The 19,558-nt window shown below is 41.3% G+C and overlaps 2 protein-coding genes across 2 annotated transcripts; both read left to right on the top strand.

The window, feature by feature from the left end:
• Positions 1-32: 32 nt before the first annotated feature.
• Positions 33-9,466, top strand: rad17 (RAD17 checkpoint clamp loader component). Its single transcript, XM_079357805.1, has 17 exons — positions 33-167; positions 1,343-1,434; positions 1,653-1,883; positions 2,805-2,879; positions 3,610-3,748; positions 4,051-4,187; positions 4,819-4,871; positions 5,164-5,289; positions 5,383-5,452; positions 5,534-5,645; positions 5,749-5,946; positions 6,472-6,575; positions 6,791-6,937; positions 7,409-7,537; positions 7,755-7,875; positions 8,379-8,436; positions 8,626-9,466. Exons 2-17 carry the CDS (start codon positions 1,393-1,395, stop codon positions 8,801-8,803), a joined length of 1,920 nt encoding a protein of 639 aa, XP_079213931.1. The 5' UTR covers positions 33-167; positions 1,343-1,392; the 3' UTR covers positions 8,804-9,466.
• A 961-nt stretch (positions 9,467-10,427) lies between these two features.
• ccdc125 (coiled-coil domain containing 125) lies at positions 10,428-19,307 on the top strand (the record flags this gene model as incomplete). Its single annotated transcript, XM_079359584.1, has 13 exons — positions 10,428-10,613; positions 11,604-11,905; positions 13,454-13,512; positions 14,235-14,321; positions 14,760-14,837; positions 15,443-15,528; positions 15,917-15,999; positions 16,234-16,346; positions 17,288-17,392; positions 17,660-17,810; positions 17,949-18,067; positions 18,790-19,123; positions 19,240-19,307. The coding sequence occupies exons 2-13, from the start codon at positions 11,653-11,655 to the stop codon at positions 19,305-19,307; spliced, it is 1,536 nt and encodes a 511-aa protein (XP_079215710.1). The 5' UTR covers positions 10,428-10,613; positions 11,604-11,652.
• Positions 19,308-19,558: the final 251 nt, after the last annotated feature.

The raw sequence follows: 19,558 nt of genomic DNA, 5'->3' as shown, positions 1-19,558 counted from the left end.
ACCACCGTTTAAATAGACAACTGTTTGCCCCAGAGATAAATACTTATAACTCTAGCAAAACAAACCTAACTGCATAGAAATAGCAAAGTTATAAAAGGTGTATATTGGATTCACTCATTAAGGTTTTTATTTAAGAAGTCTGCAGCTCACTCAGATGTTTAAACGAGGTAAGTGTACGTACATACATGTTAGCATGTTAACACTAACTAATGTGTGTTTAGAGTTGTTTTAAACTAGTTGTCCAGTCTGCTGTGAGATTTGTGTGGGTTTAAATAACAGCACATCCCCGTCTGCACACTTTAAATAAGTAAAATGTTTATCAGCTAGTAGTGGTGAGTGGTTGTGTGTAGTTCTCTTCTCGAAGTTGTTACCGTGCTATCTGGTGACTCTCAGTCTAACGTGTCTGTGGTTTCTATAGTAACAGTAGATGTTGAAAACTTCTGCAACATTTTAAAAAAGTGTTTTTTAATCATAATTGTTTAATTTATAAATGAAACGAAGATGCTTTGTAACTTGGACAGTTTCTGAAATCTGTCACCAGTTCACACGGTCACCAATGAAACAGTTTAACCTCAATGTGATGCTGCGTAAATGTAGGCTGTCCACCCACTCTGCTGTGAGGATGTATGAATGTATGTATCCTCTCCTCATGCGTTCTTTTACCACGTACATGCGTCAGACATGCTGATTGGTTGATTGGACATACAACATCAGACATGCTGATTGGTTGATTGGACATACAACATCAGACATGCTGATTGGTTGATTGGACACACATCAGACATGCTGATTAGTTCATTGGTAGAAGTGGTTGAGGGGACGAGCTTGACTGGCTTGTGTCACAGCAGCTCTATTAAAAACAGAAAACAAAGGAGAATACAGATTTATCAACATTCAAAGAACAAACACAGATGCTTTTAAAAATCTCTTGTTATGGGGTTGAACTCCATATTTAATGTTAGGAATGACCTCTACAGAGTGTTTTAGTCTGATTATCCCTGTGTCTCAGTTTTTAGGGGTCAGATGAGGATGGCTTATTCAGAGAGTGTCTGGTGGGGTTGGCCTTAAATCTTTGAGCACATTTTTGCATTTGGTGGAGCATCATACATTTTAACGTACTGGACAGACACACAGCATGTGATGTTACAGTACTGTAGGACAATCTGATAATCTGACGCTGTTTACACCTTGCATTAACATCCTCCTGTTTGATCTGATTACTAATGGACAGCACTTAACTATGGGCGTTTATACTTTATCCATCTCTAGTCTACATACTATCGCTGTCTGTGTTATTCAGCTGTATCAGACGTCATAAAGTGTCTCTTTCTGTGCGTTTCAGGCTCTGGGTGTTGGTTGGTGCTGCTCTTGGAGTGAAGCAGCTCAGCGAGGATGAACAAATTGTCTGTGGGAGCGAAAACAGCTCAAAGCAGGGTCAGTATTTCAATTTCAATTTTAATCTACACCACAGTTGAATCTGTTAAAATCCTCACACCCTTTGTGACACATCTGTCTGAGCACATCCTTTTTCATGTGGCTCTTTGTTCTTACTCTGACCTGTTTGAAAGGAGTGATGCAGTTTACTTTAAACATCATATACAGTTGTTGCTGATGAATCTTGAGTAATTGGTGTCCGATTGCGTTTCTCACAGCTGAACCGCTGGGTGGATCCGTCCTTCTCTGAGTTTCCGGCTGAAAGTTTCTCTCTGCCTGCGAGGAGAAAAGGAGGTCAGGTTTTAAAGTCACAGTGTGAACCCAAGAGGAGCAGGAAGACGAAAGGAGGGAGCAGCGGAGCAGACATTTTACAGACCTCTCTGCTCAAAGAGTGGACTCAGAGGGACCAGGATGAGCCCTGGGTGGACAGATACTCACCTGGCTCACAGGTCAGCAGCATTAGGGTGCTCACGACCCTAGAACACTAAAACCACTCCTCACCCCCCTTTTCCACAAGTTCCCACTGAGAAGTCCAATTTAGACAGTGTGATTAGCTCCCATTAGCACTGCAAGCTAACATCGTGTTATCCAAGAACTGACAACTCTTCTGCTTCACTGCTAATACTACCAAATGGTTGTTGATATACTGAATGTAAGAGGCTGACTTGACTTCAGCTCACATGTTACCAGATCTGGACAGATAACTCTCAGGCGTTCATTGGTTATTGTCTGGTTGATCCTGACCAATCCAAATCAGTGAAATCCTAATTTTAGCTCAGCAAACCTTTATTCATACTGTGAAGTTAAATGTGTTTAACTAACGAACACTGCAGAGAAGAGGTCAACATTTATGTGAAGGAAAATGATCGTATGACTTCCTATAAATACGATGAAACTTCATCAAATTTAAATTAAAAGACAATCAAATTGCAAAAAGCGACACTGCTCATTCCTTTTTTGGTTATTTCTATTAGATGAGCAGTTTAATGAACAGTTTGAATTCAATAAAAACCTGACAAGTTGTCATCTCACGAATGAAACATTCTATTTTCAGTGTCAACAATCTTCAAGTAGACTGTATCTATGGATTAATCTGTCACATTTGAATCTTTTTGCATTAATCACAACATCAGCATTAGATTTATGAAACCTATATTCAGTCACTGCGTCCAAAAAGTAAATTAATATCAACGACTGTAAAATAGGTGCATTGAAGACTGTGTAAATACAGAAATCACATTTACTTTAAAAAGCTAAACATTGTGCAGAGATTTATCGAGAGTAATCTGTGAATTTGACAGATGTACAGTATTTATTGGTTTGTGCGTGTGTGTGTGTGTGTGTGTTTGTGCACGTGTGTGTGTGAGTAGGCCGAGCTGGCGGTGCACAAGAAGAAGATTGAAGAAGTGGAGAACTGGATGAGAGTTCACACGAACACCTCACAGGTATCCTGTTTGTTCAGATTCTTGCTGTCTAATGATAGCATGTTCTGATTTTTTTTTTTTTTTTTTTTTTTTTTTTTATGGAGAGATTTAATAAACGATACATCTAATTATGGTGATATGACCTGAAATCACCATCACAATACAGTCAACATTTGACCTAATTTAACCATTATTTCGTTTTTTGGCCTCATAGTTCACTGACATAGTCTCTACTGTAAATGTGCTCAACTATTAAAGCTGGAATAGTGCTGGTATCTGATGAACTATTTTGTGATAATTTATTGAATATTTCTGAAATCAAAGCATCGCTTCAAATGAAAACGACACATGAAAGTAGAAAATAAATAACTTGCATTTTTTGCAAACAGTTTTTTCACAGTGTTTACATTTGACTTCTTTTTGTTCGGCATCATCTTCCCTAAAGACTAAATGTGCCGAAACAACAGATATTGCTTCCATGTCGCTGATTGGCTGCGTCGTCACGTGACTCTGGCCTGAAAATGATAATGCAGGTTGCGTTTTAATTTTCGATAAATTGACCAGCCTTACATCAAATTCAAACGAGCGAATCCCTGGAGTCCTTTTAGAACAGAGCTTTTTTTTTTTTTTTATGGTCATGTCGAGGGACCTGTTTAAACAGGAACTCTCTTTAAGGATCGAATCCAGCTATCTGTGGAGCTTCTGCAGGCAGCTGCAGGCTCATGTTGACCACTTCTGTACCCGTCCACAGGGGGGCATCCTGCTGCTGACGGGACCGTCCGGTTGTGGAAAGACAGCCACGGTCCAGGTGCTGTGTCGGGAGCTGGGCCTCCGGGTTCAGGAGTGGACCAACCCCACCACCCAGGAGTTCATCAGCAGCAGTGAGCATGGTGAGGACAATGGCTGACCTGTGACACATCTGAACACAAGTGTCTTCATCAGTAAAAATGAAACTTCGTGTAAGGGAGCAGATTTTGACACTCTGGACTGCTCTATGTCAGATGTGTTTCTAATTACCCCGATACTTCCTAAATACCCTTTGTTTTAAAATCAGTCCATCTCTTTTATTTTAATGATTGATTTAATATCCAAACGTACCAACGCTTTAAAAAGCTAAAAATCAGCTGTCATATCTTTAGCTTAGCACAGTTCTCCTTCCTGTCTTTGACTCTCCTTCTTCTTCCTCTGACAGACTGGAGGACGATGGACTCGACGTCCTCCTCCCAGTTATCCCAGTTCCAGGACTTCCTGCTCCGAGCCAACAGGTATACCTGTCTGAAAATGACAGGTGATGAAGGAGCCTCAGACGGAAAGCTCATACTGGTGGAGGTAAGAACTGCACTACACACTACTACATGCACTACATACTTTAAAGGTAGATGTTAAGATGACAGGTTTGAGTTTCTTCACTTCAGTCCTAGTTCATCTCTCTTTAGGATCGATTCTTCTGCCATCCCTCAGGAGCAGCTTTTAAGGATTAACTAACACACAGCATGTCACCAAAGTTAGGCAGCACATTCACGTGTGATCACCTGCAGTTTGAGCCCCAGCTCATGCTTGCAGGACCTTTAAAACTACATCTAACATGGACGTCCACAGTCTGCACAGCCTGAGGGTAAACTAAAAACAAAACACACAATCTCTTCTTTTTTTTTCTTTTTTTTTATCCACAAACCCAGGAGATGAAGACTACGCTGTCATGATATTCAGCAGTGCTCTGTCTATTATATAATAAGTATTTGATTCAGCCTGCTCATGGAAACAGTGAAATGACACAGTTGGTATTTAGAAATGCTGAGTTTGGACCTTCTTTTCTGCAGTCTAATCTCACTGACCTGCTCCTCCATAAAAGACTCCTGCCTGACTTCATGTATGCATGTTTGTGTTGTGTTTGAACCTGTTGTCTCAGACTCATATGAAGGTCTGAAGCTGCTGTGTTTAAATGATAATGTGTCTTCAGGATTTCCCAAACCAGTTCTACAGACAGCCGAGCAGCCTGCATGACGTCCTGAGGTGAGAGCTCACTTCTTTTAATACATATATATATATATATATATATACAGTATATATGATACAGAGACGTTACTGAAGAATCAACAGTGCAACAATCTGCAGTTCCTCAAGTGTCCACTTGTGGCTGGCTGCAAAAGTAAAGGCCTCCTCATTAAGTCCCATATTTAAAAATCAACTAAAGATAAAATGTTTACTTTCTGGTCCACTAAACAATGTCAATGTCAATAGTTGTTTTATAACTCGTCCTTTGGAAATAGGAGTCAGACTTGTGCGTCCCTGCTCTGTCTTTCAGGCGCTTTGTGAAGACAGGTCGCTGTCCTCTGGTGTTCATCGTGTCAGACAGTCTGAGTGGAGACAGCAGCTCACGTTTTCTGTTTCCCAGAGAGATCCAGGAAGAGCTGCACGTCAGTAACATCAGGTCTGAAACATTTCCACCTGCCGGTTTGTTAGACCTTTCAGGCACTCATCACCCCCCTCCCTCACTCTGCTTTCTATGTTTTTATATTTCCAGCTTTAACCCGGTTGCTCCCACAGCCATGATGAAGGTCCTGGCTCGGATCTCAGCCCTGGAGGCGGGAAAGGTGAGAGGAGGCTCTGCAGGTGTGCAGTAAAGACAGTTTAGAGGACTTTTTGAATTGAATGCATTTACCATCTCTGAGCAGAGCGGAGGGAGGATGTGCGTCTCAGACCCGGCAGTGTTAGAGTCGCTGTGTTCAGGAAGCTCAGGAGACATCCGCAGTGCCGTCAACAGCCTCCAGTTCTCATCCCTCCCAGGTCAGCTCCAAATCCCCCCCCCCCCCACACACACACACACACACCGTCTTCCTCAGAACCACCGTCAAAGTCCTGACCGTCTCTTGTGATGGTTACTCTGCAGACACTTCTCTGGAGCATGATCTGTGGAGGATGAAGAAGGACAGAGCTGTGAGCTCTGTAGGGAAAGTTCCTTCCCGGGCTCAACACAGGAAGAAGTCCAAACAGGCGAAGCCGCAGGTGGAGGAGGAGCAGGCGATCGGCTCGAAGGACGCGTCGCTGTTCCTGTTCAGAGCTCTTGGAAAGATCCTGCACTGCAAACGTGAGACACACACACACACACACACACACACACACACACACACACACTGTGTGACAGCAGCTCTGCTTTTAAGCGCTTATGTATACTTACCTCACAGTGCAATCAAAAATCAACAAATATGGACAATTTAAATCAACTCGACAAAAAACAGCATGACTTCATTTTAACCAGCAGAGGGCTCTGTCTGCCTTTCGGCTCACTGACAGTAAAGAAAAGACGAGTACAGATAGGAACAAAGTGAAGTGTATACATGAAGTGACTTTTAGTCAAAGTGTGCTAGTATTACAAGAGACTGATGGACGACACAAATAGCAAGTTTAATTACTCCACACTGTGACGCTCCACACAGTAAAATGAAGGAAACCTTTATTGGCCCTGGGGGGATTTGTCTTACACCGAGGGCATAAAACACTACCCAAAAAAAAAGTTTGATGGTGAACCTAGATTGTGATCACATCATGAGTTATCGTTACATTTCTGAAGCTGATGCTGTGCACTGAAACAGTTTGTCTTCATCATCATCAGGAGGGACTCAGGAAGGAGCTGAACCTGCTGAGGGTGGACCTGGACCTGGTCTCCCGTCTCACCTGTCCCATCATCACAGAGCATCTTCACTCGTAGACCCTGAGGTACAGGCCTGCTAATCATACAAAGAATCATCAGGTAAAAAAAAAGAAAAGAATCCAATAAACATTTAGAGCTGTGTGTGTGTGTGTGGGGGTGTGTGTGTGTGTGTGTGTGTGTGTGTGTGTGTGTGTGTGTGTGTGTGTGTGTGTGTGTGTGCGCGTGTGTGTGTGTGTGTGTGCGTGTGTGCGTGTGTGTGCGTGTGTGTGTCTTCATCCAGATGGTTGTGGAGCGCTCTCACATGTCCGGAGAGTTCTTCAACCTGTACCTGCACCAGAACTACCTGGACTTCTTCTCCGAGGTGGAGGATGTGGAGCGGGCCAGTGAGTACCTGTCCGACGCCGACTTACTCACTGCTGATTGGACGGTCAGTGTTTTTACCTGAATGTGTGTTGTTGTTATCAAACTACAGTCAAATAAACTTGTGACATGACAAATATTGTAATCGTCTGCAAACTTAAATAAGTTTAAATACAAGAGCAGGCACTCAGACTGAGTAGAAAGTTGTTTGTTTAAGGTCAAATGATCTGATATAGCCTCTATGATGTCACATGCTGTCATGAAGATGACTTGAAACTAGAGTATGAGAACATATTGATTGGTAACGGTTGCAGAGGAAATACATCAACTGAATTAATCGGACAATTTTATCATAGACATCTATAGAGTCGTATATTCACCCCCTGCTGGACACATGAAAAAATGCAGGAGATAGACCTCTGCATTTGTTTCACTTTCTCTGTTATTTTAGTTCACCGAGTGAAGCGTGCGGATGAGAATGAGTTGATTCAAAAACAAACTGCGTGTGTATTAAATCTGTGACTGCTGTTGTTTTCAGAGCCGTAGCACCATGGGGGGTTATGGGAGCTCAGTGGCCACCAGGGGGCTCCTTCACTCTAACTCTAAGCATGTTTCAGTGGGCTTCAGACCGCTGCACAAACCCAACTGGCTGCTGGTCAATAAGAAGGTTAAAAAACACACACACACACACACACACACACACACACACACATTGACAGTTCTTGTTGTGAATATTTTGACCTCATCTTTGTAGAGGAGAAGGATATATGACTTCCATGTTTATCTACACTCAATGAGACAGACAGACTCTTTCAAATACTCAAATGATACACTGCAATATATAAACAGTGAACTAAACATTCTAATCTTTGATTCATCGACAGCACCGGGAGAACTGTGTGGCTGCTCAGTCTCTGTTCAGGACTTTCTGCCTGTCAGCTGTCAGTCTACAGACTCATCTGCTGCCTTACCTGGCCAAACTCACCAACCCCATGAGGAACCAGGGTAACACACACACACACACACACACACACACACACACACACACACACACACACACACACACACACACACACACACACACACACACTGCTTGCACATGATAAGTTGAAACAGGTTTTAGGTGTCATGTTTTTGTGTTGTGCTGCTGTTGGTGTTTTAAAAACAGAGCAGTTTAATTCAAATTCACAAAACTTTATTCGTCCCCGGGGGGCAATTCAAGGCCACACAGAGCAGTAAGTGAATGACAGTGCAGGTATACTAAAATTAGACTAAAATTATCTTTAGTTTTACAACTGAGTTAATTTTTGGCATTTCCTCTTCACTCATATTTGTTCATTTACTGAAGAACTTCATTCTGACAGTGTAACATGAATGAATATTCAGTTGTGGTCCTTAAACCTTGTTATTTGGGGATTATCTTTATCATATTAAAAGTGAGTATTGGTGTGTTTAAAGTGTTTAAGTGACGATCATGAATGTTCATATTCTGTGTTTTTCTATGTCAGCTCAAATCGCTTTCATTCAGGACGTGGGTCAGATGTCTCTGAAGAGGGGCCCCAGCAGGTACTGCACACATTTCTCTTCCCATAATGCACCTGGATTCAAATGTTCAAGGGTCACAGAGATCAGCGATCAGCTTTTAGTCAAAGCAGAGTTAACAGTAGAAGATGATAGGACACAGGAAGTGATCAGATTCTCTCCAGTCCAGCAGCTGAAACATGATTTTCACTTTTTTCTTCTGTGTGTGTGCAGATTAAAACTGGAGGCTTTGACAGACAAAGATCCAGCTCAGCTGGACACTGAGGAGGAGGAGGAGAAGGTGGAAGGTCAGGTTGATGAAGATCTGTCAGCAAGTCAGCCTAAACCTACGAGCAATCAGGTTCTCTTGGAGGAGGAGGAACTGCTCATTGAGGAGTACAACAGTGACTGAACACACACACACACACACACACACACACACACACACACACACACACACACACTCTGCTGTGCCCACACAATGAGACACTGCAGCTTGGTCATGTTTAAGGTCATCAGTCAGTAAGGAGGAAGATTTGTGCGCTGTGAACAAGCTTTATTTTCACGAGGAAAGACTTTTGTTAGTGTTTAAATGTTTGTATTGTTTATTTCTCCCTCACAGAATTCAGCCTTTAATCGTTTTCCCATTCCTACAATCACTCCCAAAATCCAGAGAATCCTGCACCTCCTCCCTGGGAGCCTCCTCCTCAGGATGTTACTGACTGAGATATCACTTTTCTGGTATTTCAGGCATTTTTCTCTTTCAGATGTCGTTTGAGGACCAAACAATCTGTGGTCTGTTAGAGGCCACACTGTCGCTCCACACAGAGCCGCTCTTTGAAATGTGTCGATATTTATTTTTTTGTGCACGTTCAGCACTTGTGTTTTCTCTTCTTTGCTTTTTTTTGTTGTTCTGCTGAGCAACTATGGATTCACCTGTGACAGGTAACTGCGGAGGACATGTGACATCTCTGCTGTTTATAACCGCTCAACACAGAAAATGTTGAAGTCTTATTTAAAGAGAACTCTGTTTAAACCTAAATGAGTCTGTGAATAAAATAATGAGTGAACTTTACCTGGACATTATCTTGTTGTTCCTCTCGCACACCTTCATCCAATATTTACTCAGCAGTTGACATGAAGCTCCTTTGAATATTCCTTCTGGTGACGCTCACTCTGAGGCAGCACTGAGTCACTGCGCTGCTGTCAAATTAAAATCAACAAATTATTTCCTTTAAATTAGGATGATTTAATATTTACAGCTCCAATTAAGATATATCACATGAGATTAATCATTACTTTTTCTTTGCGCTGAGTAAAGTATGTATAAAAGATGAGGTTGTTTGCTTAATAAATTGATGCTGTCACTGCAGTTATTTGTGCAATTATCAATATTTTTGATCCTTTGACTAAGTTTGGAAACCTCTTTGATGCTGTACTTTACAGTACAGTGCTTTAATACTTGAATGTGGTTTTTGATAGCCTATGTTGGTAAATAAATGTATACATCTTTTAAATCCTCAATATGTTTTTATTTAAAAAAAAAAACGTTTTACTAAAACTACGCAATTAATTTTTTTTAACGATTTTCTAATAATAGTCTAGTGAAGCTTTAAAACAAAACAAAACAAACCAGATCTTCAGTCAAATGTTAACCAAAAGGTATCACGATAGAAAGACAGAGAGCACTGTATAATTATATTAATTCGGAGAGTATATTTAAAAAAAATCAGGTTGCACAGAGATTGTGGCCTAAATAAAAGTAACTTTTGGTAATTCAGAACAACACTTTTTGGACGTCCAGGACGAAGGCTATTGTTGCAGTGGTATCAAATATTATCTTACCGTTTGATTTTCACAAGAATCGTTTCGCAATCGGATAAAGCTCGTTCAAACGGTTCAAACCATATATATATATGTATATGTATGTATATATATATATATATATATATGTGCTAGTATACGTCTATGGTTCAAACCTTCAAGGTTTTATTTTGAAGGTACTGAACGGATGTGGTATCTATCTAGTAGTAGGCATTGAGTCTGCGCGGCTGCTGCAGGATCCTGAAGTAGGAGTTTAGTTTTTATTATTAAACAGCTGACGTGTTGACATAATTCTCGGTGTGTAAAGTAAAACTAAAACATTTTATCAAACTATTTTCCTCGTCTGCGTAGAGGATGAAAAACACCAAGGATTAAAACTGTAAAGGTGACTGCTTCAGGTAAGTTTCCATTATACACCTGTCATCATTAACGTTAAAGGGAAAGTCCACTCTGTTTATGAAACAGTGGGAAGAAAAAACATGTTTAATAGTTGTCCAGGCTGTATCGGGCTTTGTTTGGGTTTTTGATATTTACTGTCTGATTTTTACCAGATGTTTTTTTGGGGAAAATGAACAAATTATTTAAATTAACCAAATATTTTTAAAATGAACGTTACGTGTTGTCAAACGTTGTGTTTAACACAACGTTTAACAAGAATGTATTTTTCATGTGTTGTTAAATGTTGCGTTCACACTCAAATCGACTAAAGGAGTGAGGATAACTAAGAATTCACTCCAAACTAAAATTAAATGACCATCGTCATCACAATGTTAAAAAAGAAAGGTAAATCTCATAAAAGGATAGAACAATCCTTTTATTCAGTTGTTATATATTTAGACTTTTGCTTCTTTATTTTGCATAAAATGGGTGATCAGCAAACGTAAAAACTGATCAAGACAAGTGGTATTAAAAACTATAGATCATCTCTGTAGATACTAGATACCCATAGTGATGATGTCACTTCCTGTGATTTATAAATACTCAAACACAGCTAAATGACAAGGCAAAGCTAAATCTCTCTCTCTCTCTCTCTCTAAAAGGAAGTTTAGATTAGGTGTGTTTGAAACTTATCACAAAGTGGAAAAATTAGGTTAACTAGCTTACAAATGAGATAATTGTATGGTTGAGAGGTTGCGGTGAGTGATTTTGTGTGTCTTGTTGTTTTTATGTTGTATTTGTGTTGACTGGGGTTGGAAATCTTGCTTCAGCCATCCCCTTTTCAAACCTTGTTGTTGTTGTAGTAGTTGTTGTTGTTGTTGTTGTTGTTGTTGTTGTTGTTGTTGTGTCTATGTCTGTTTTTAGGGTTTGAAATAAATGACTTGAATTGAATATATCACAGTTTTCCGAATGTCTTGTTTTGGTTTCACTCAGATGGTCTGTGTTTGCAGGTTTAGCAGAGCTGTGCTGAAGGTGACCTGATATCAACACCTGGTTCAGATGCAGGCGGTGGGTGGGGCCTGCAGTCTGGATGATGACATGCTGGATGGAGACCTGGGGGACGGGATGGAAGTCGGAGCTGCTCACAGGTCCCGAAGGATGAAGAGTCAGAGCTTTAGTGGACTGTCAGAGACTGCGCCATGCACAGCAGACAGACTCAGGTGTAGCTGGCAGGCAGACGAGGACACCTGGATCCCTGGACTGAAGAGCACAGAGACCCTGCAGAGAGCACGCTGGAGGCTGCAGTGTTCAGGTGAGAACACCTGAGAACAGAGATATGCATACCATCAAATATCTGACTTCCTCATACATACACACATACTGACTGATAAATGAAAACACAATCATCTCTGTTTTTAAAAGGACAACTGAAGTCAGACAGTAAGGTAAACATACAGCTGTTTTTAATAGCTGTTTAAGTCATCATTTTTAAACTGTTACATACAAGGGTAGTCATGATGCCAGAATTATATACTTAGATATGATACTAATTATATCGATACCATCTGAAAAAAAAAATGGTAGTGCAAGGCACCCAATATTCGATCATTTGTTGTTTTCAATTATCCAAAATAGTTGGATAAACTCCTGCACACTGTTCAAATTGCAAACATACATTAGCAACGTGTCGGTACCAAAAGGCTGACAATGAGTTAACCAAGATATTTTATCATTTTAAAACACATGGTGTTAAAAACTATTATAGTATCAGCGTGCCTTAGTGGTTAGTTAGATTTTTGTCCTAAAAAAAGGCAAAATCTGACCTGTGGCTGCTTTCCTTCATGTCATGTAATTTCTATCATAGAGTCATCTAAAGACTCCACAGTTTAGATACTCAAACAGATATTCTTACAAACCTCATTTACGTCGGTCTCTTTAGCCTGATTTATTTTTTGATATATAAAAAATCTTTTTGATGACAGGAGCGGTGACTTTATTTGTACCTGTAGGTCCATTTGTTTTGCAGACAGAGAGATAGTGATATTTATTTTTGCACACAGTTACAAAACAGATGTAATTTGAACCAACACATGACTTAAAACATCCTATAACATGAAAAAATCCAATAACCAATAATAAACATGACAAAGGTTCAAGGTTCCACCAATCGGAGCAAGTGAGAGAAAGAAATATCAATAAGTAAAAATCAATTTAAAAAAAGTCACAAATAAATAACCTCTTGAAGTAACTAGGCCAGGGTAAAAGTAAGCTAAGGACCTAAATAACAAAACAGAAATGTACATGTTGCTACAGCTTGTTTAGGTCAATAACAGCAGCACTTCCAAAACTGTTTTTGTTCTGCTTTGATTTGAACATTGGGACTAGAAACCTCCGTCCACAGGAAAGAAGCTAAAAATCAGTGTCAAAAGGAGAAACTATTGTAAACAGATGTAGCTATGCACTGTAGCTGCAGACCGTAAACAGGAGCACTGTAGAGCTGTGATTCACCAGTCGTCTGGACAGTTGAGCTGTGTTGTTTAAGACATGTTTTAACAAAATTTAAGGCTTCAAAACAAACAAACAAAAACACATTTCTCTGATTGTTGGGGGGGCTTTGCCTTTATTTAGACAGCACAGTGGATTGAGTAGGAAAGTGGGGAGAAGAGAGAGTGAGGACTGACATGCATAAAAATAGCTGCAGGTCAGGTTTGAACCCAAATCGTCCACTTGGAAGACGATGGCCTCCACACATGGGGCACGAACTAACCACGAGAGTCGACCATCAGAGCCCTTCTCTGATAATTTATCTGACAAACATATCTTTCTGTGATACAAGAGCGGACTGATCGTTTCTCTGCAGGGTCCCTGGCTGATCTGTCCAAAGACGAGCTGAGATTCAGACTGCAGGAAGCCACTGAGGTATGACCATCAAGAGAAACCAGGACTACTAAAGCCTGATGTAATCTGTACTGTGGTGTGACATGTGTGCTGAAATGTCTGCTTACAGTGTACAACTGTATCGTTTACGACACTCTACCAAAGCCCATGATGTATGTGCTCACACTAAACAACTTAAATTGTCGTTCACAATGTCAATAGAAACCTCCCACAGACGGAGGTGGAAGTCAATATGTGTATTACTATTGTCTCTTATGCACGGCTCACGGTCCCTCACATTTGTTAGGGACGGTGCATTTTAATGAACAGCTGTAACGATTACAGTACTACAGATTATAGCAGAAGTGCTAGTTCCCATCTGTTGTTCTTAAGCAGGTAACAGAGAACAGCAGATTACAAATAAAATACAAATACAAAGACACATCAGACAGGCATCCCTGCTGTTACCATGAGGATTTCAGATAGTGTCTCTCAGTGTTTGCCGGCACAATCAGAAATTGCCTGGTGGCTCTGCTCTCACTGTGTGAGTGTGTGCGGTTTAATACACACCAAAAAAATCCCACGTCTCGTCTGAAGCAGCTGATCACTCCCACGATGCCCACCCTGTACACTGCATGACTAACGACTGCATGATCTGGATGAAATTAGTCCGGACTTCCAAAGTGGTACCACTCGAAAAATCGGGTTTGAAAATGGCTAAAATCGCACAGCGTGTCAGACAGTGATTGGTGCTGTGTTCACAGGTGATAGACGTGCTGTGCTGTGAGCTGGAGGTGGCACATCAGTACTTTGAAGGCAAATATAAAGCTCTGAAGATCTTACAGGGGAAGGTAAAGAAACACACACACACACTCCTGTAGGTCAGATACAAGATAAAAATCAATACCTTTAACCTCACAGAACACAGGAGTTGTTGGTGAATCTTTTGGTGTGTTTGTGTAACTGTGTGACTTTTGTTGTTCCAAAGGTTTAGTCTGTACCAACACAGTACTGGAGTCAGGCAGCATGTTGGAGTTACACCTGTGTTCTGTGAGGTTGCTGCAGGATAAACGAATCTACCGGAAACTTCATTTGTACCTTTCAGTCTTTTAGGACCCAAAGATGTAAACATATGGCCCAAGATTAACAGGAAGAGTACAATAGTGCCCATGTTTTCTCTGCTGTTCATAGCTGACGGACAACTGAACAATAAAGTCTGCCAGAGGAGGTTTTTACAGAACTGATGGTCCAAATATGAGCCCGAACTAAAGGTGCTCGTGTTCTCTCAGGCCATTCTGGACAAAGCCACGTGCCACACCAAGAGTGTTCTGCAGAAGAGTGAGGAGAAGGCCAAAGCTCTGGAGAAGGTGAGTGCGTGCTGCTCAAACAAAGGCTGGGTCTGTTTGTTTTAGACTCAACAGGCAGGAACCAACTGATCACTGCCTGGTTCTCAAAGACAAACAGAAACACCGGTGTAATGCCACAATAAACTGAGCTATAAAGAGACTACTGTGTTTACATCCTGACTGCTCCCAGCTGCTGAGCTGTGCCATGAAGTTGTGCATGAGTGCTGCACATTTCCTGCTCACCATCACTTTGTGTTTAAGCAGATCAGGTCTGTCTGACAGCCTCCTCCTCTCTCCAGCTCAATGTCCAAGACAACTTACTGCAGAGCTGATAAGAAGCAGTCCACTGAGATCCCTCTGTTGTCGAACATGGTGCTTGTTACGGCAAGTCCATGACTATCACAAAAGTCCAATAACATAACTCCTCTCAGCAGTAGATCAGGCAGGTCTTTCCTCCAAATCACACCCTCCAGAAGTCTCAGTCATTGCCCATGTGATGTTCAAGTCCCCCAGCAGAACCACACAGTCCAAAAGGGCTGCATAATCTAAACAGAACAAATGAATAGAGTATTAAACCTGTAGCATTAAAGCTCATCACCATCATATGTTGTCTTCATGTTGTGCAGGAGGTGAACAGTCTGCAGTGGGAGATCAGCTTCAGTCAGGTCCAGATGAAGAAGAGTCAGCAGTCCTGGGAGCACCAGTACAACAGGTCCCATTCACTCCTTTAACTCACTGGGCTGTTTTAAACAGAGAATATTGTAACCTTACTGTTTCTGATCTGGTTGTGCTGATTGTTGTTGTTGTGCTGGTTATTGTACTTATGGATTTTATTGTTTTTTGTTGTTGGGGTTATGCTGATTGTGGTTGACGTTGTGGTTGTTTTTTTTGCGTGTTTTTTGTTCGTGTGGTAGTTGTTGTGCTGACTGTTTTTTGTGTTTTTTCTTGTCGTGGTTGTGCTGATTGTTTTTTTTGTGTTTTTTCTTGTCGTGGTTGTGCTGACTGTTTTTTGTGTTTTTTCTTGTCGTGGTTGTGCTGATTGTTTTTTTGTGTTTTTTCTTGTCGTGGTTGTGCTGATTGCTGTCTTTGTTGTTGATCAGAGTTTTGAGTGAGAACCGGACTCTGGCTGAAAGCCTGGAGCAGAGAGAGAGTGAAATCCAGCAGCTGCGAGCAGAAAACTCAGGTAAATGTTTGATCGTCCAGAATCAGTTTGATGTGACCCAGACATGTCTGAATCCAGTGTGAATGTATCACCTCTGTCTGCCTGTAAGGGCATGTGCATCTCTATCAGTGTGGAAACCATAGTCACCCATATCAGGAACACTTGATCTTCATGTCACATCCTACAGTCTTTATTAGAACTTTCATTGATTGAGTGACATCTTTGATGAGTAAAATACTTTGTGTTTGTATGCAGCTCTGAGTCGGCAGTGTTTGGAGCTGCTGTCCATGTTGAATATAAAGGAGCAGAGAGTTTACCAAGAAACCAAACCTCAGTACAGCCTAGACAGAGACACAGGTATCCTGGAGGTGAGTGGCCTTTCTGCACTTACAGCTTTCTAAAGTGTACTAACACTCTTTTAGGCTGAGGGTGCCCTCTAACCTGTGCTGGTAATCAGGTTTATTTTTCATAGTACTCTGAAAAACCAGTATGTAAGACCCCTTTATCTTCTAGGTTCCCATGCTCAAATATGTGATCACAGTGACTAAGGAGGCAAAAGAGAGAGACAGTGCACTAACGCTAGTATTACTGTATATGCCATAAAAGCTATTTCAGAGGAACATTGGGATTGAATCTAGGCTGCAACAGTCAGTTGCCCTTTTTAGCTCATAAGCCGTTTTAAAACCAACATCACTTGGAGAAGCTGGGGTTAAACGTACCGTGGATGTTCGCTGCTGTGTGGTAAAAAAATATCTGAGACTTTTGGGCGTAGAAAACAGTCAATGCAATTTTAGATCGCTCCCAAACGTCATCATGGACTGGCTGTCATGGACAAATGTTCTGGGTACAGTAATCAGCAGTTACGTTCGTCAAAATTTCACTGCAGAGTTGGGGGAATCTTTGCATCCATCAAGAATATATTACACAACTAAAGTGTATTCTTATTGTGACGCTGCCAGGGAGGCACAGACTAAGCCATGCCATATAAAGCCTCAGCATGACAAACAAGTTTCCATGTGACCTCAATTCAAGATGAATTCCCCACAGAGGACCCCTGACTGTTTTCTGATGAACTGTTTTCCCCTCCTGGTCCAAACTTCTTATGTTGGTTGTGAATCTTCTGTTTACATTGAAACTGTCAGAATAAACACATCAGTACAGTTGCAGGATTTAGAGATCATTCACCTGTTTTAGAAACCTTAGCCTGACAATGACATGTGTCAAAGTACTCTGCTGTAGTTGAAGTTGTAGTACTCTGCAGACGATGTTGCAGTAGTATTGATGTAATCTCTCTCACGCTCTGTTTCAGATGGCAGTGTTGGGGGCCTGTAGGTGCGTCGGTGTATCTGAAGTTTGTCCGTGTGGTCGGACTGCAGCCGCCAGCAGGAAGCAGCTCATCCAGCTACAGCAGGAGGTAAAATTACATTCATCATCATTTCACCTGTTCCAAGCTCATTTTTCACTTTTGGCTAAAAAGGTCTTAAAAAATCAATTCAAATGTGATTCATTTGAATCTACAACACAGTATTCAAATAATAACTTTATAGATGAAAAAGTGTTTTACACCGTTACAGTGAAAGCTGCTGGACTAGATCATTTATATAAGTAGTTTTTGGATAGCTGCACTTTTTTTTTTTCTTTTAAACATTTTATAAGTGTGCGTGTGTGTTTGTTGTTCCAGCTGGATGCTCAGTGTTTGAGGAGGGAGGAGGCAGTGATGGTTGCTGATGCATTTCGTATCGCATTCGAGCAGCAGCTGAAGAAACGCAGCGAGCACTTAATGATGCTCGCTGAAGCTAACATGCTAAAATCAAATCACTGCAAAGCTGAAGGTCAGTGTGACGTCTGCACAGTGTTCAGGGGGACGTCTGTACTATAAAGGGATATATAATGTTTTTTTTTTTAAACATTTCATTTTGAGTCCCTCATTTACCTGACATGTTATTAATTGTCAGTGTCCTTGTCTTCAGGTGCAAACAGGAGTCCTCTGCTCAGTGTCAGCCAGAGGTTGAGAGGATTACTGCCGTCAGGTTTGGAGGTGAAGATGTCGGATGATCTGTTGGAGACTCTCCACAGACTACTCGACCTGGTGAGGATCTCCTCTGACACCTACAGATCAGGACATGTATAAAAATACCTAGACCAAATAAAAATTTAAGTATAAATTATCATCCTATCCTTTTGTATGGTTTCCTGGCCTGGATCGTATCATATAGTATCATATCCATTGTCATCATGTCCTATCATATCCTTTCCTATCCCTATCCTATTCTATTGTATCATTTTGTGTTGTATCCTCAAAACACTAGTTCACAACACACAATGTAAATCTAGTTTTAGTGCATCTACGTGCTAAATGGGAAGAAAAGCCTCCTATCATGTTGGGTGTTATAACATAGACATAAATATATATTCTCTTTCTTCTTCTAGTTTATGAGCTCAATGTTAAACTCACGCAGAACTAACTTGCAAACAGACATTTATTGGCAACGTTTTGGTACTAGACCTACATCAGGCAAACAGTTTGTCAAAATGTCAAATAGGAAGTGGATACAAGCCTGCAAGCAATCATCATTATGATGTCAGCTCTGAATCAACAAATTAACAGATAAATAAAGAATAGCTTCCTGGTTGAGTTCATGCACACACCAACGTTTATAAAATAGAAACCAACATTTCAACACTCTTTCACCTTCAAGAGTTTCTGTAAAGTTCTGTTCCTACTTGTGTTCCTGATTTTGTGTTTCTGACTTTGTCGGTCTGATTTTGTGTTTCTGACTTTGTTGGTCTGCTGTTGTGTTTGTGCTTCAGCTGAATGATAAGGATGAGGCTCTGGCTCATCAGAGAAAGGTCAGCATCATGTTAGCCCACAATGCTGAGGAGCTTCAGAGACAACTGTACCTGAATTCACGCCGCCAGTCCTCAGAGCAACCACACTCCAGTACCCCATCAAGGCGACCTGGACAGACCTGTAGCTGCTCACTGTCACAGTCTAAAACCCAACCATCAGAGTCCAGAATCCTTTCCATACCAGGACAAGGAGCATTAAGGAACCAGATCCAGGCAAACACATCAGAGTCTAAGACCCAAGCAAAAGCACAGGAAAATCTGACGGAGCCTCAGGTTCAGCCAGGACAACCACAGAGTCAGTCAGAGTCCAGGATACATCCAAGTGTGTCAGAGTCAGAGCTGTCTCTTTTACCACAGACCTCCACCCAGTCGGTCCACAACCACAAGAAGCCTGATCCTGTAATCCAACAGATGAATCTGTCCGAAGAAACACAAGGACCAATCAGGAACCAGATCCAGTCAAACAGATCTATATCTAAGACACAACAAGTCTCAACAAAATCCAATAACCAGATACAATCCAGGCTTCAGCCAGGAACACCACAAAGTCTTTCAGAGTCCAGGACTGAACCAAGTCTGTCAGACTCCAGGACTGATAATGAGATACCACTGACCAAGTCTAAGATACAACGACCCATCTCACCAGAGTCCTACAGTCAGCCACAGTCCAACCACAGGAGCCACAAGTCTGAAATCCTGGACTCAGATCCATTAAGTACCAGGGTCCCAT

The sequence above is a fragment of the Symphodus melops genome (assembly GCF_947650265.1).
Source record: "Symphodus melops genome assembly, chromosome: 1".
NCBI lineage: Eukaryota > Metazoa > Chordata > Actinopteri > Labriformes > Labridae > Symphodus > Symphodus melops.
This window is presented reverse-complemented; position numbering and strand designations above follow the sequence as displayed.

What these genes read in the sequence shown, in the direction of transcription:
- rad17 (XM_079357805.1), top strand. Translation starts at nt 1,393, where the DNA reads ATGAACAAATTGTCTGTGGGAGCGAAAACAGCTCAAAGCAGG. An exon ending in AAAGATCCTGCACTGCAAAC is followed by an intron (nt 5,947 to 6,471) that starts GTGAGACACACA and finishes CATCATCATCAG; the next exon opens with GAGGGACTCAGGAAGGAGCT. An exon ending in CTGAAGAGGGGCCCCAGCAG is followed by an intron (nt 8,437 to 8,625) that starts GTACTGCACACA and finishes GTGTGTGTGCAG; the next exon opens with ATTAAAACTGGAGGCTTTGA.